General features: G+C 44.9%; 2 protein-coding genes across 4 annotated transcripts; one reads left to right on the top strand and one right to left on the bottom strand.

Moving 5' to 3' along the window:
* The first annotated feature begins 271 nt into the window (after positions 1–271).
* Positions 272–14,320, top strand: LOC115754575 (stachyose synthase-like). 3 transcript variants are annotated; one of them, XM_048281288.1, is made up of 5 exons: positions 272–302; positions 10,838–12,688; positions 12,817–12,994; positions 13,080–13,447; positions 13,547–14,320. In XM_048281288.1, the coding sequence occupies exons 2-5, from the start codon at positions 11,207–11,209 to the stop codon at positions 14,114–14,116; spliced, it is 2,598 nt and encodes an 865-aa protein (XP_048137245.1). In that variant the 5' UTR covers positions 272–302; positions 10,838–11,206; the 3' UTR covers positions 14,117–14,320. The 3 variants fall into 3 exon arrangements, with proteins under 3 accessions (XP_048137245.1, XP_030549492.1, XP_030549491.1); XM_030693632.2 differs by lacking the exon at positions 272–302 and having other exon boundaries at positions 10,775–12,688; positions 13,547–14,160; positions 14,216–14,320; XM_030693631.2 differs by lacking the exon at positions 272–302 and having other exon boundaries at positions 10,776–12,688; positions 13,547–14,165; positions 14,226–14,320.
* Positions 1,910–3,739, bottom strand: LOC125314739 (basic proline-rich protein-like). The gene has a single exon (XM_048277701.1). The coding sequence runs from the start codon at positions 3,737–3,739 to the stop codon at positions 1,910–1,912; it is 1,830 nt and encodes a 609-aa protein (XP_048133658.1).
* Positions 14,321–16,511: the final 2,191 nt, after the last annotated feature.

Here is a 16,511-nt window from a genome sequence, read left to right as displayed (position 1 = left end):
GAAAATAAATTTATATCATGGATATCAAAACATTTTGCCTCGACAAATCTCTATAGATGCACTCAATTCACCCCATTCGTGTGCATTAGGTAAGGCTCCATCAAAATAATATCTACTAGCTCGAGCTTTCGTCTTGGATTTTCTTCATTCCATTGATGACATTATTCCATACGCCATACATAATGATCATTTCTTCATTTTCCTTTGCCTTTCTTCATACATATTTATGGGTTCTCTCTCTCTCTCTCTCTCTCTCTCTCTCTCTCTCTCTCTCTCTCTCTCTCTCTCTCTCTCTCTCTCTCGTCTCCATATCTACAATTATTTCAATGCGTTTACTTTTTGTTGACATTTTATTTTGTAAAGATACTAAAGCACTATTTGGAAAACCTTGTCACGCATAGTTCCTCTCGATTCATTCACTCTTCAGTACTACTGACAACAGGTTTATGAAATAGTAGAAATTTAAAAGAGCTTGTTGTCCAACTTCTCAATAACAGCATGGGAAAGATATTTCTCTTTGGTTAAGTAAAATTTGCGATGTTAATCGTTCCGATTCCTTCAACTTTCTTTCTTCTGCGAAAGGACTTGGCCTGTCACTCACGTCTCTTGATTCTTGAACAGTGATGCTAGTGGCGACCAGAAATTTCTCATGGCCGCGTCGCGTGCAAAAGTCAAAAAGTGGGATTAGCTGTAGTTTGTAGTGGGCTTAAAATAGATCGACAAACAGTTTCCCAGTACAGCAAAACCTCACCACCTTTGCTTAGTGGGTGTAGGGTTAGCTGTAAGAATCCACATAACTCTTCATGCCCTGAAACCAAGTATAGTGGGGATCTCAAAGCTCTATACGTGTATAAACTTATGGCGATGATCTCGACCATAGTGGGGGAGATAGCAATCTCCACCAGGGATTTACGTACGTTACTCAAATTTGACTCATCATCACAGATCACCATATCAAAGCTAGTTTACATCTTTAAGCTGGACTTACCATGCATGCATGGCTCCACGTGTGTCTAATGCCACCAACTTAGAGAGAAAAACTTAACTGGAAGTTTGCTTTTCCAGAAATAAGAACGCAAATGCACTGACCAGGAATATATAATTATGCAGAGTTGTCCATCGCTCCTTTTCCCCAAAAAAGAAAGCTGCAAGCGAATTGCGCCGTCCTTTCGAACCTCTTGCGAGCAGCTTGCATGTACTCGGTGAATTTGAATCCGACTTCAATTCTCCATTTGTGGCAACTTTAACTTTTTCCAGCACTCAACATCAACCTTGGCACGTATTATAACCCACTGAGCACAGTCGGTGTCAGAAATTTGAAGAGCGAGGTCGAGATTATCTGCGAAAGTTCATCAGTCATCTTACCTCAACCACAATGAGTTAAGACTTATTTCTTGAGCTGACACGTGTATTGTTTTTTTCACGAAAATGAACTCAATGGGAAAGAGCGATCATGAGGGTTTTTTATGCGAATGACGGGTTGCTATAATTGTGACGCATGTCAAAGCATGGTGATGAGTTTTCATGCCACATAAAGCCACCAAGAACTTAGTGGTTTCGCGTCATGACCACTAGACTTGAATTTCCTTGGAATCGTTCCCTATATATAGCCAGCCGATATGCATTGCAGTTGCATGCAATCTAAACAAGCGTTACGTGAGTCGAGAGTATACAGTCTTCCAAGCCTTGGCGTGAATAAAAGAGAGATCATGGGGAAGCTCTTAGTTAAAGTTGCGAGAGCTATTGTTGCCACATTGTTGATCGGAGTGGTTTTTGTGTGTTTGACAGAAGCGAGGCGTCTTGAAAGCAAGGCCATTGCCGTGGAGAAGAGTAGAGGACAAGGAGATGTTCGGGTTTGCGTGAGCCAAAAAGATGGGCAAGTTCACAAGGTCAGCAGCACAACTAGCTGCTACGGTGGGGGTGGTGGTGTTGGAGTAGGAGCTGGTGGTGGCGGAGGTGGTGCTGCTGCTGCAGGCGGAGGAGCAGGTGGTGGTGTAGGAGGTGGAGCCCGAGGCGGAGTTGGTGGAGGTGTTGGAGGTGGCGCTGGGGGTAGTGTCGGTGTTGGAGTAGGTGGAGGTGCTGGAGGAGGTATTGGTGGTGGTGCTGGAGGTGGAGGAGGTGTTGGAGGGGGTGGCGGTGCAGGTGGCGGTGGCGGCGGAGCAGGTGGTGGTGTGGGAGGGGGTGTTGGGGGCGGAGCAGGTGGAGGTGCGGGAGGGGGTGGAGGTGCTGGTGTAGGAGGTGGCGCCGGAGGTAGTGTCGGTGTTGGAGTAGGTGGAGGTGCTGGAGGAGGTATTGGTGGTGGTGCTGGAGGTGGAGGTGGAGGTGGAGGAGGTGTTGGAGGGGGTGGCGGTGCAGGTGGCGGTGGCGGTAGAGGTGGAGGTGGCGGCGGAGCAGGTGGTGGTGTGGGAGGGGGTGTTGGGGGCGGGGGCGGAGCAGGTGGAGGTGTTGGAGGGGGTGGAGGTGCTGGTGTAGGAGGTGGTGGTGGTGGTGGGGCTAGTGTTGGTGTAGGTGTAGGGGGTGGAGTTGGTGGAGGCACTGGAGGTGGGGCAGGCGGTGGTGCTGGAGCCGGAGGAGGTAGAGGTGCAGGAGGTGGTGGTGGTGGTGCGGGAGGTGGTGTTGGGGTTGGCGGAGGTGGGGGTGCTGGAGGAGGAGCAGGTGGTGGTGTAGGAGGTGGAGCCGGAGGCGGAGTTGGTGGAGGTGTTGGAGGTGGCGCCGGAGGTAGTGTCGGTGTTGGAGTAGGTGGAGGTGCTGGAGGAGGTATTGGTGGTGCTGCTGGAGGTGGAGGAGGTGTTGGAGGGGGTGGCAGTGCAGGCGGTGGTGGCGGTAGAGGTGGAGGTGGCAGCGGAGCAGGTGGTGGTGTGGGAGGGGGTGTTGGGGGCGGAGCAGGTGGACGTGTCGGAGGGGGTGGAGGTGCTGGTATAGGAGGTGGTGGTGGGGCTAGTGTTGGTGTAGGGGGTGGTGTTGGGGGTGGAGTTGGTGGAGGCGCTGGAGGTGGGGCAGGCGGTGGTGCTGGAGCCGGCGGAGGTAGTGGTGCGGGAGGTGGTGTTGGGGTTGGCGGAGGTGGGGGTGCTGGAGGTGGAGTAGGAGGAGGTGCTGGAGGCGGTGTGGGTGCGGGAGGCGCGGGTGTAGGTGGGGGTGTCGGGGGTGGGGCTGGTGGTGGAGCTGGAGGCGGTGGAGGTGGAGGTGGAGGCAGAGGCGGAGGAGGTGGTGGTGTTGGTGCTGGAGGAGGGGTAGGTGCTGGTGCTGGAGGAGGAGCCGGTGGTGGAGTAGGTGCCGGAGGTGGTGGCGGTGCTGGTGCAGGTGTAGGAGCGGGAGGTGGTGTTGGTGGAGGTATCGGAGGAGGAGCAGGTGGTGGTGCCGGAGGTGGAGCGGGACGAGGTGGAGGAGGAGGTGGCGGCGGCGGAGGAGCTGGTGTTGGAGGTGGTGCAGGTGCTGGAGCAGGTGTTGGAGCGGGAGGTGGTGTGGGTGGGGGTGTTGGTGCCGGTGCCGGTGCCGGAGGTGGTGCTGGAGCAGGAGCGGGAGTGGGAGGCGGTGTTGCGGCAGGAGGTGGTGTAGGCGCAGGCGTTGGAGGTGGCGTAGGTGCAGGCGTCGGCGGGGGTGTTGGCGGAGGAATCGGAAGCAAAAAACACGTCGGGCCTAGGAAAGGTGAAGAAGGCGGCTTTTGAGTCGGCCTCTCTCTCAAATATGTTGTCTTTATTACTGTGAACGGTGTAGGATTGCGACTGCATAGCCATTTCATTCATCCTCATAGTTGCTTCCCGTGTTGTAACGACGTATCGGAATAAAAAGAGATTAATGAAGTCTTTCCTAGCAAGCGATTATCCACATTCTCCTCCTCTCCTACTTCAATGGTTGGTGTCGCTAAAGTTGGCTTCCCAAGTTGGATTTGATTATTTAAAATCTTAAATTTCACGATCCTACCAATCTCTTGTCGAAATGGTTAGAAGTGAGAGATAAAGCCTAAATTCAAATCTCGAAATTGCAGAACTTTTTACTAACCTGAAAATCATTAAACAGTTTCGATTGCGTTGAAATCTCAAGCATATGGAATCATGTCGAAACGTTTTCTCAATTTATCTTGGATTTAGTTAGAGAATGAGAAGAGATGCATAAACATGAATTTGGCTTAGAGAAGATGCTTCATTTTGATCTTTGATTTTTGCGATCGCGAGATCTCAGACTTAGCCTTCAACGATTTAGAACTAGGACACGAATAACAATTCCTTGAAACCGCTCGGACTAGGCCGAGACATCATGTGAAGATGATTTTGGCTCTAGGTTTTAAGTTTAATTGTTATTCTATTGAGGGTCTGCGATCGCGAGATCTCGGACTTAGCCTTCAACGATTTAGAACTAGGACACGAATAATAATTCCTTGAAACCGCTCGGACTAGGCTGAGACATCATGTGAAGATGATTTTGGCTCTAGGCTTTAAGTTTAATTGTTACTCTATTGAGGCTATGCTAATTTTATCTTTGAAGGGGTCCAATTGGGAGTTGGTCTGCGTCTATATAAACTTATTTTTGCTTTTCGTTTGGCAAACTCACAAGTCTCTTTGAATTTAGTAAAGTTGCTACTTAAACTACTAATTGGGCTCTAATATAACTCATTTGGTATCTACAATGATATCATGACATACTTTCTAACTTCCAATGATATGGTAAGTACGGTGATCTTATAATATGATCCGATCTTAAGAGTACAAATTACTCTCTCTCTCTCTCTCTTCACATTTAGAAGTCGGTCTGTTTGATATCAATAGCAAAGATCAAAGATTAGTCATGCTTCGAGCGCCGTGCCTATAGTACGGTCATCGAGTCTCACATCAGAATGTTAGTGATGATCAATGATGGTACCAAAGGACCCAACGAATTTTGTCGTGTGCATTTCTTTGCATTACTTAAAAAGAAAAAAGTTTAGTCGTGAGGGAAATTTGCACTAAAGTGGAGTAACTAATTTAAATTTTCAGATCAACGTGGATGGGTCTCTAATGGATAGACAGACCGTGGCAAGTGTCCCCTAGATATGAAGAGAGTAAGCTGGCAGAGTGGTGGGTGGTTTCGTGAAGGAAGTCCGAGCAGGTTCCGTTGAGCAGATTGAAACCTTTACTTGTCTGGAAGCACTTTGTTTCTTTGAAGCGCGATCCGATCCGTCTCTCACTTTGGGGCCAGACTGTCAAAGCGTAATAAGAGTACTCAAAGATCATGAACTGTGCTCGTGGGCAGTGGCCCCGTGTATCACCGAATGCAAGAACTTAATGGGCCGTTTTAAGCGATTTCAAATAGCCCATTGCGGAAGAGAAGCAAACCAAGTGGCGGACTAAATTACCGGTGTTCACGGAAGGAAAAATCTCCTTTGTAATTAGGCTACTAATCCTCCTTCAGTTCTTGGGGGACTTATTTGTTCGGAGGCCCAAGTATCTTGTAATGCACGTTTGCTTGAAGTAACGAAAGGAGACTTTTCCCGATGAGAATAACAGTAATGCAAAAACGCCAGGGAGGGGAGAAATTCATCCAACGGCTGTTGTCGTGACAGACGGACTCCTAAAATGAGAAGGCCACAAATCCTTTAAAAAAAAAAAAAAAGACAGAAAGAAAGAAAGAAATCATCTCTGCGCGACACGCGTCATCTCGTTAAGACGGTTGAACTTTGCGGGGCGATTATGCGACAAAAAAATCTCTCTGGTCGGCCCAATAGAAATCAAAAGCTTAAGACGCGTTGCACCTGCACCTGTAACCTCTGCTCTACAACCGCCACCAACTACCGACTTAACCGTTTTTTCAGTTGAAAAGACAAAGGTAAACCGCAGCCTAAAACAAGAACGTGTCGACTGTTCAGCATTGACAAAGTGACATCACTGTCGGTGAACTTCAGTCCATCTGGTCCTCGAGGCAGCTTCGCTACTCTTTTTTATTTGGCCGAATTTTACTGCACTGTCCTTAATTGAAAGGGGGAAATAATGTTCAAGGATTTGGTCTGATTTTATGTTTTGAATTTTTTTTAAACTTACCAAATACAATATATATATATGAATGATTAGTGTCAGAGCCTTGATGAATATGATTTGATTAAAAAAATCTCGCATAAACATCTCATTTAAAGAAAAGTTATTGCTTTCAATATACCTTTCTCGTATTATATGTAATCCGTGCATTGAAAGCGAAAACATTTCCTTATTAACAAGTAACACTACGCAGGAAGATTTGAAGCATAAGAAATTAGTTTACTTTTGCATTACGATTTCATCCCTCATTAAATATTATAGGATTGGGATTCACCAACTGTTCTCCACGAGTTCAAGGGTAAAAATTTGAGGACATAATCCTTCTTCGAGTTCTTTATTTGCGTAAAAAAGAGATATGGTCATTATACGGATCCACACTCCATATCGAGACACATGTGTATCAAGACGTGCATCGAGTTTCGAATGGAAGGTCTTGGTAAAGTTACATAATTTTTCAACCAACTTAAATTTCCATATACATATTACGTGCCTTATATAACATTATAGTCTTGAGACAGCTGCCTTCCTTGAATAGGATGTGGACATAATCACGTGGAATAGATTACCCTCAGTTTAGTTTGCATATAAAAAATATATTCCCTTAAAATTGCTAGCCACGCACTACTGATGGCAAAATGAGTTTAGAATTCATATTTAAAGATGTGGGTCATAAATGGATTGCCATAAATTTTTAAAAACAAGTTTAAGTAGATTAAAAATGGGTTAGTTCATAAGTTAAAAGGTTCTTAAAAGAGTTGTAAATGGATCATGAATGTGTTAATTATCTAAAAAATTTAAGTGAGTCATAAAGAAGTCTTTTGTTTTTAATTCTTCTAATTTTCTCATTTTTCATAGTCAATTTTATATTTTTTAAATTTTTTCTTTCTTTTGCTTTTTTTTTCTACATAATTTGGCAAGGGTTGCCGGTCACCACCGTCTCTGGCCGCCGGATGTAGAAGAAAAAAAGAAAAGAAAGAAACAAAAAAAAAAAAAATGAGAATCTTTTTGAAAAATGATTAAAATTGTCTACAGTGTTTTAGCAATATATATTTTTCACGAATTTATAAGAATTTTTTTTTCTCTAAACTGGATTTAATATTGAAGTGCTTTAGCAATATGGGCCGGATCGATCGGGTATAGGTTGCTATATTTGTGTTACATAAAAATTGACCAAAACGGATTAAATGCGTCAATATGGGTATGATTATTTTCAACCCGATCAACCCATTTGACGGCTCTACCATATCCTGTCCATTTCAACACGGTGCATGCTATAGAACTACGGAGGAAAAGAGAGAGGAGCTAAGGTCGTATATGTAAATTCAATTGAAGGATAAGGAAAATACCTCTTTCTCTACTTTATACCTTCTTATTTGCACGTTTTACTTTTCAATTGGGTCATAATAAAAGGTGACATGCTTTATTCCATCGAACAAAAAACTTGGCTGCCTTAAAAAAAAAAAAACACAAAAGAAGTTTGCTTCTTCTTTCTATTTGAAGAATATTCACGGACATTATTGTATCCACCGAATTTGGGAGATGAGAATATTTTACGCATTTCAACAAAAAAGAAGAAGATAAAGATGCGTCCGTAGTCCAGACTCGTCAATCAATTTTATACGGAATAAATGGAGCAAAGGCAGATCCAAAGAATTGCAACTTTTGAAAAGAAAATGCATCGCGCCTCGGCCCCGCCCATTGCCGAGGCCCGGCGACCGGCGGAGGAAGAAGATTAAAAGTGGAATAGGAGGGAAAAATAAAATAAAGAAAGAAATGGAAAGAAAAAAGAAAAAAGATTTAAAACTATATGTATTACAAAAATGGCTCACGTGAAGCCCCACACGTGCCATGTAAGATGGCGAGTGCTGATTGAATCGTCACATTAGCATTTTCTAATCAACATTAATTTGGATGGATTACATTAAGAAATCGTCAAAAGATTTAGGGCTAAATTGATCACATTGAAAAAGTTGAGGGTTGGATTGGACGCTGTAGAATAGATTTATGACTTTTGGATAATTTTTTCAAAGACAACAAGAGCTTGCGGTTTTTTTTTTTTTTTTTTGCGCGTGCGCTTTGGTAGACACAATAATATAGCGCATCAACATTACAAGGCCTATACCATTGATCGGCGGTAGAATACCCTCTTTGTAACAAGTGCGACTAAACTACAAATAAATAATTTCGGTATTAATTATTTATCATATGGTTATGCCTAGAGAAAGGGTATAAAAGAATAGTATGAGAGGGTTGGCTAAGCTGGTTCGGACATTATCATAAAATGGTAATACATACAAGAAATGTTATTTCGATCGAGGTCTAATAGACTAATACAAGGTTTTGCATTGGATCGATGCGGTACAATGAAAAATCCAATTCAAAAGTTTAAATTGATAAGTGAAGAGAGACCCACGTGCATATAAAGAGCATATAGATTCTATTGTCAAGCGATGTAGTCACTAGTCGCTGCAGCTTTAAGAGAGACGCATCGATTATCGTGAAATTTGTCCGTTGTGTCTATTCTTTGGGTCCAAGAATTTATACCATACGTGTAGAATATAAATGTTTGAGGTGGGTTTGGAAAAAAAAAAATATGGGGCGAATAAAAGGAAAAGGACTCAATAAAGTACGTTGGGAGAGTTCGACATGTATTGCAAATTGGTCCTACTTTTGCTAAAATACGTATTTCGTTTAAAAGCACAGTAACTTCGGAGTTACTTTGATGTTTTTACGGATAGTTTTTACCTTTTGTGATTTTGAGGGGAAAAGTGTCAAAAAAATCCTAAACTTATTGCATTAGTGCCAATTAAGTCCTAAACCTTTTTTTGGTGTCAATTTAGTCCTAAACTTTTGCATTTGTGCCAATTAAGTCTTAAACCTTTTATTTTTGCTAATTTAGTCCTAAACCTTTTGTATTGTTGCCAATTCAGTTCTAAATCTTTTATATTTATACCAATTGAGTTAATCCGGCCAATTTTGATTGAAAATCGCGGACGTGGACGTCGATTGTCCTACATGGCACGGCTATTGCTAACTTGGATACTTTTTAATGTTATTTTAATATTTTAAATAAGTTTTTAAGCATTTTTTTGTTTTTTTCAAAATTATTTTTAAAAATTATTTAAAATATCAAAAAATATTTAAAAAATCCACGTTAGCACTAACCGTGTCACGTAGGATAATTTACGTCCATGCCGGTGATTTCCAATCAAAATTGGCCCAATTGACTCAATTGGAATAAATGCAAAATTTTTAGGACTAAATTGACACTATTGTAAAATGTTTAGAACTGAATTGGCACTAATAAAAAGTTTAGGACTTAATTAGCACAAATACAAAAGGTTTAAGACTAAATTGGTACACACAAAAAATTTAGGATTGAATTGACACTAATACAATAAGTTGAAGACTTTTTTGACACTTTTTCCTGATTTTGAGTTACCACACTCGGGTGTTTTCGTGATGCACACGGAAACATAAGTGTTCTCATGTTGTTTTGTATTACCAATGAAGAAAAAATACACGTGTTTGCAAAGAAGAAAGTGAGGAAAATAAGGAAACATACTTTCGAAAAAAATGGCTACAAATTTACAAATCCAATTTCGAAATTTTCACAAAAAGCCATCTAAAAACATTTTGAAGATTGCCTTCTTTACTAAGACATCGGTGACATTGACCACGTGTCCGCCTACATGTAAAAATCTGGCAATTGAAAGATTTAAGTAGGAAATAGGGGATTTCGTCCGAAATCTGATACGTAAAATTCAAGGGTATTCTACGAGATAAAAGGAAGAAAAATATTTTTTCTCAATATAGAGGGTTTATGATGGGGAAGGTGTAGTTTCCATGTCATCTTCGATTAATTACTGCCGGATAGGATCGTATAGTAGCGTCTCGCGCCTAAAATGAATCATCGGAACTTTTTCGCGTCGTAGATATGTGCTTCACACACTATTTTTGGGTCGAATACAGAGGTCTAGTTTTTGTATAAAAACAAAAAAAAAAAAACACAGTGGTCTAGTTCAAGTATACGTACTTAGCTGCTTTGTCAACCTTGGAATTTTAACACGTCGCAAACCCAGAGCGCCAAATACTAAAACCCTGACGTAGAACCGCCAACAACCCAAGAGAAGATCCAATTTTTTTTTTTTCTTTTAACAGAATTTGGTCAAATCTAGTTTCGCTGCATGCATGGTCTGGTCTAGTCTCACTTTCGGAAGTTTCCAGTGGATGCCCTTCTCTGCGTGTCCGGTTCACATCAGCTTCTTGGACACCAACGTGCAGAACAGAGCACCATCCAGAAAATTCTACCCTGCAACTGAAACTTAAGATAGGGGGAAGAGAACAATGACACAAGACAGCGACGTGCGTGTGAAAAATCGATACGTGGGTGCGGTTCTTTCTGGCTCATCTCCTTCCAAATCTTACGGCGTGCAATTTCCGGAGCAGAAGACGCCATCTTCTTCTCCGGTGCGTCAGTGTCCCCTGTCCATGGAAGAGAGAGAGAGAGAGAGAGGGAAGGAGGGAGAGGGAGAGGGAGAAGCTGGGTTTTTTGTTTTCATTCGAATTGTTCCTCTCTGAGAACTACAGAGAGAAAGGAAGAAGAGCATAAAGCCACCAAAGATAGCCAGTCGCAATCCAATCCAGCCGCCCAAAATCCTAATCCTGATAGGCCTTTTCTTGATTCCGTATCCTCATTCTTTTTAAGGAAAAAAGAAAGTCTAGAGAGTCTTTCCACGTTATCCAACCCCATTTTCTCCCCTCCCATCTCTATAAATATTCGCCCTCGATCTCGGCATTAGTCCATGCAATCGTCGAAGACTCTCTCTTAGACACCAAATCTTTAATCTCCTCGCAGTTACCATTTTCTCATCTTCTTCTTGCCTCTGTTCGAACATCTCTGCTATATTTGTCAAGCGTATCACCACCATACTGATCTCCATAATTCTTCCTCTGTATATTGCAAAAGATTAACCTAATCTTCACTCGAACTCTACTAAACTTTCCTCCGGGAAAGGAGAAGGAAAACTTCCCATAACTAGTGTGACACTCTGTGCATATATACCAACCTCCTCTTGCTTCTTTTGCAGATTCACTTGACCTCTGTCGTTTTTTTGGCTAGCCCTGCATCTCTCTTCTAGTAGATTTGTTCTGTTTATCCATTTTGTCGAATTGTTGTCCGTTCTGATTATCTGCTGATAATGGCACCACCAAACGACCCAGCCAAGCCGCTCGCCAATGTCCTTCGGGCCAAAGCCCAGCAGAATCACTTCGACCTCTCCGAGGGCAAGCTCTCAGTCAACGGAGTCAACATCCTCAGCGAAGTCCCCAGCAACGTCTCGCTGACCCACTTCTCCTCCACTCGCCGCTCCTCCGACGCGCCCCTCCCCCTGCTCCTGCGCGTGGACTCCACCGCCAGCCGCGGCTGCTTCCTCGGGTTCGCCCACGACGAGCCCTCCGATCGGCTCGTGAACTCCCTCGGCAAGTTCTCCGACCGGGAGTTCCTCAGCATCTTCCGGTTCAAGACGTGGTGGTCGACCATGTGGGTCGGGTCGTCCGGGTCGGACCTCCAGATGGAGACCCAGTGGGTCCTCCTCAACGTCCCGGAGGCCTCGTCCTACGTGGTGATCGTCCCGATCGTCGAGGGGGCCTTCCGGTCGGCCCTCCACCCGGGGCGGGGCGGGCACGTCACGATTTGCGCGGAGAGCGGGTCCACACGGGCGACCGCCTCGTCCTTCGAGGCGATCGCGTACGTCCACGTGTCCGACAACCCGTACAACGTGATGAAGGAGGCCTACGGCGCCATCAGGGTGCACCTCAACACCTTCAAGCTGTTGGAGGAGAAGACCGTCCCACCGCTCGTGGACAAATTCGGGTGGTGCACGTGGGACGCCTTCTACCTCACCGTGAACCCGACCGGGGTCTGGCACGGGGTCCGGGAATTCGCCGAAGGAGGCGTGTCCCCGAGGTTCCTCATAATCGACGATGGCTGGCAAAGCATTAACCACGACGGGCAGGACCCGAACGAGGACGCCAAGAACTTGGTCCTCGGCGGGACCCAGATGACCGCCAGGCTCCACAGGCTGGACGAGTGCGAGAAGTTCAGGAAGTACCGGGCCGGGACAATGCTCGGCCCCGGCGCGCCCTCCTTCGACCCGAAGAAGCCCAAGATGCTGATCGCCAAGGCCATTGAGGTCGAGCACGCGGAGAAGGACCGGGACAAGGCAGTCCAGTCCGGGGTCAAGGATCTGGCCGAGCTCGAGTTGAAGATCGAGAAGCTCAAGAGAGAGCTTGATCAGTTGTTCGGAGGGGAGGAAAGCGGAGAGGATTACGGCGCCGGAGGGTGCAGGAAATGTGCCGGCAAGAGTGAGAATTACGGGTTCAAGGCCTTCACTACGGACTTGAGGGAAAAGTTCAAGGGCCTGGACGACATATATGTTTGGCACGCGCTATGTGGTGCCTGGGGCGGGGTTCGACCAGGGTCCACCCATCTGAAGTCCAAGGTCGTCCCCACCAAGCTCTCCCCGGGGCTCGACGGGACCATGACCGACCTAGCCGTGGTGAAGATCGTCGAGGGCGGGATTGGGCTCGTCGACCCAAGCCAAGCAGGAGATTTCTACGACTCCATGCACTCCTACCTTGCTAGTGTCGGCATCACTGGAGTCAAGGTGGACGTCATCCATGTAAGCGATCTCCCTGTGCATCCTTTGTGCATGAATTTGCTTCGTTAGAAACATCCTACGAACATGTTTGAGTAGCTTTGTCTTTGTTAATTTACTTACTGGTGAATCGAACTCTCCCGAGATTGCAGACTCTCGAGTACGTTAGCGAGGAATATGGAGGCAGGGTAGAGCTCGCAAAGGCCTATTACAAGGGCATCAGCGATTCGCTCGCCAAGAACTTCAAGGGAAGCGGGCTCATCTCCAGTATGCAACAATGCAACGACTTCTTCTTCCTGGGCACTCGACAGATCTCCATCGGAAGAGTAGGTAAGCGAAGAAAGAACCAAATCGCTCACTAAACTACGCCTTTGTTTGAATTTGCTAATGAGTCCGGTTAATCGGCGCACGGCAGGAGACGATTTCTGGTTCCAGGACCCGAACGGCGACCCGATGGGAGTGTACTGGCTGCAGGGCGTGCACATGATCCACTGCGCCTACAACAGCATGTGGATGGGCCAGATCATCCAGCCCGACTGGGACATGTTCCAGTCGGACCACCTGTGCGCCAAGTTCCACGCGGGGTCGCGGGCTATCTGCGGCGGGCCGGTCTACGTGAGTGACTCAGTGGGCGGCCACGACTTCAGGCTCATCAAGCAGCTCGTGTTCCCGGACGGGACCATCCCGAAGTGCCAGCACTTTGCCCTGCCCACCAGGGACTGCCTCTTCAGGAACCCCCTCTTCGACAGCGAGACCATCTTGAAGATTTGGAACTTCAATAAGGTAACTACAATGCATGCAGTCTTACCACTTCCTACGATGATTATGTCGTGCGATTGTTTGATTTGAGACTAAGTTGTTCATCTGCTTGGTTCGTTGCAGTATGGTGGTGTGATCGGGGCATTCAATTGCCAAGGCGCCGGTTGGGACCCCAAGGAGCAGAGGATCAGGGGCCACTCCGAGTGCTACAAGCCGATGTCTGGATCGGTCCAGACCACGGACATCGAATGGGACCAGACCAAGGGCTCGACCCAAATGGGCACGGCCCCTGAATTCGCGGTCTATCTCGGCCAAGCCGATGAGCTCATCCTGACCACCCCGAGGTCCGGCCCGATCAGCATCACCATCCAGCCATCTTGCTTCGAGATCTTCAGCTTCGTGCCCATCATGCACCTCGGACCTAATAGCACCAAATTCGCGCCCATTGGGCTCACCAGCATGTTCAATTGTGGAGGCACGATTCAAGATTTAGAGTACCATGATTTCGGGGCTAATGTCAAGGTTAAGGGTGGGGGTGTGTTCCTGGCGTACTCGAGCGGGGCTCCCAAGAAGTGCACGGTGAACGGCGTTGGGGCCGTGTTCGGATGGTCATCGGAGGACGGCAAGCTTACTGTGGATCTCCCTTGGGTTGAGGAACTGGGAGGCGTCTCGACCGTGGACCTCGTCTTCTAAATCTATTTGAGCGAGTCCCGCTAGCAATAATGCGTTACATCTATGTTTGAGGGAGTTTAATTCAAGATAAACGTTTTCAAATTCCATCTTTTTTGCGAGTCTTTTGGTTTAATGATGTAATTAAGAGAATATATGGGTGTAAAAAATATCATCCATGTAACTCCTCAATGACAATTAAAGTCTATTACGTATTTATTTTCCTAATTTTTGCATGAATTTTTTATTTCTTGCTCCTTTTTCGCACGTTAGTTTTGGTCGGTTAAAGATGTGTGATGACATGGGGAACTTCCATTTGGCACGTCTCTCCAATGCACCTCAAAGATTAAGTAGATGAATCCTAAGCACATGCTAGAAACGTCCCAACGAGAAGTCTCTACAAGATTGGCGTTCGACGTAGCAGAGAAACTAAGGCAGCCCCGATGAAGACCACGTTCTGCCCTAAACTCGCATCAGCAGCATTCAATTAGACATCATCCTGTTATTACCAAAAACTCAACTGGAAAAAGAGAAATTAACGCCGCGTTAATTATAATCGCGGGTCTTAATTCTTGACATAAGTTGTGAAAATCTTGTGGCCGTCTCTTTTTTTTTTTTCTTGATTTCTGTCACACACACTCATCGCACTGATATTCTTAGCACATATTGCATTTGCAGTTTTTTCCATGCCAAAACTTTATAAGACTGCAACAAAATATACGGGCCGTTGACATTTAATATGCGAAAAACATGACCAAAGATTTGTGGAGGGAAGCCTTGGTCGAAGATTAGAAGGATCGTCGGATGTAATTATAGTTCATAACTAAAAACATATATAAATTTAAATAATGAGAAAAAGGGATTTCGGAAAGTTGCGAGCTTGCGTAATCTGCCACGCAAAGACTTGCAAGAAAGACACGTGGTGCCACGTAATTAGAAAAGGATTGTCTCTTTAAGGCTTTGATAGCACAAAAGTTTTTTGGTTACATGTTGTGGATTATAAATTTTTGAAAAAGTGAACCACATAATAATTTTTAATTATTTATTTTTATTGCTCTAAATAGGTTGTTAATCATCGAGGCCAGACACCTAATCAAATCTCTCTATTTGATTCCACCAGTAAAAATTCCAACACTGGATGAAGTGGTCCTGCCTAGGCCAAGCGCAGCAGGTGAAGTTCTTGTTCCTCCCACGTGCGGTGATGATCGTGTCCTCCACACAGAGGGTACAATATGATATGATGAATAAGTACATTAATAACAGACTAAGAGGCACGACTAGAAGGAATCGACAGAGAAATTTTATGCGATATCGAAGAGGAAAAATTACTAAAAAAAGAAAAAAGTTTCGAATTTATTGCAGTTTTTTCGATTCACTCATAAAACTTTTTAATTGTGTTACTTGAGCCATGGATATTTTAACGTTTTGCCAGTTAAGTCCATTCGATCAATTTTGATCAAGAATCGCCGTCGTATAAATTGAAGAGATATACCGTCAAGGCTAGTTACTTTAAATCGACAGTATTAGTGTTTCCAAAAGCACGTTTCGTAAAAGATCAACAAAGACTAGGACGCTCTTTCAACTAACGTTCCATGCAAAGAGATGGTGATGGAAGTTAGGTGAGTCCGATGAGCTCGAGAGACCGAGTCAGTTGCTTGTGAAGACGCGTTTGCGGAGCATATTAAGCCACTAATTTGTGGTCAGCCCAATTTAAATAAATAAATAAATAAATAAAACGTCGTCGAAGACAAAAGCGATGGAGTAGTCACGAGGAAGGCCGTCGAAGACAGAGACAGATGCATGGGAAGTTGCGGAGTTAGACCACCAACTTTCAAGGGAGAGAGAGAGAGATTCAACGGAAACTAACTAAATTAACCGCCTTTCACGTGAGAAAGAGGAGGAATATCTGGTTAGTGTCGGCGTTGGACTTTGACGGTGCTGTCTCGTCTGTCTTTGATTCATGCGGCTGTCGGTTGGGCTCTAGCTCAGATTTCAAACGGATATTGGTAACCCCATTTTATTTATAAATTGATTTTCCTCTCATAAAGTTATTTTAAACCGGTGCATCCGTAACGAATCTACCAAAAAAAATCTTAGGGCGGTTTCGGACAAAACTGGAAATTTTTAGTAGATTTTTGAAGGCTTTTAAAGCAAAATCAGCAAATTTCCTTGCCTCGGCTTATTTTCTTCATGTTCGGTCTCTCCAAAACGGTGTTTGCCAGCGCGCCGATCATCCGAGGTGTTTGCCATTTGCTGCAATTTAATGGGATATCGACGAAAGTCAACGGAGGGCAAATTTACATGAGTCTGTTGTTTTAGAGTTTTTCGTGATATGAAAATTAGCTTTGGGCGGCTCGGAATCCCGTGATAATGCGAAACCGAACCGAACATAATTTTCTGCATATGGATTCTTGTCCTG

This window comes from Rhodamnia argentea, chromosome 1 (assembly GCF_020921035.1).
Source record: "Rhodamnia argentea isolate NSW1041297 chromosome 1, ASM2092103v1, whole genome shotgun sequence".
NCBI lineage: Eukaryota > Viridiplantae > Streptophyta > Magnoliopsida > Myrtales > Myrtaceae > Rhodamnia > Rhodamnia argentea.
The sequence above is the reverse complement of the archived record's forward strand: the minus strand, read 5'-3'. Positions and strand labels throughout refer to the sequence as shown.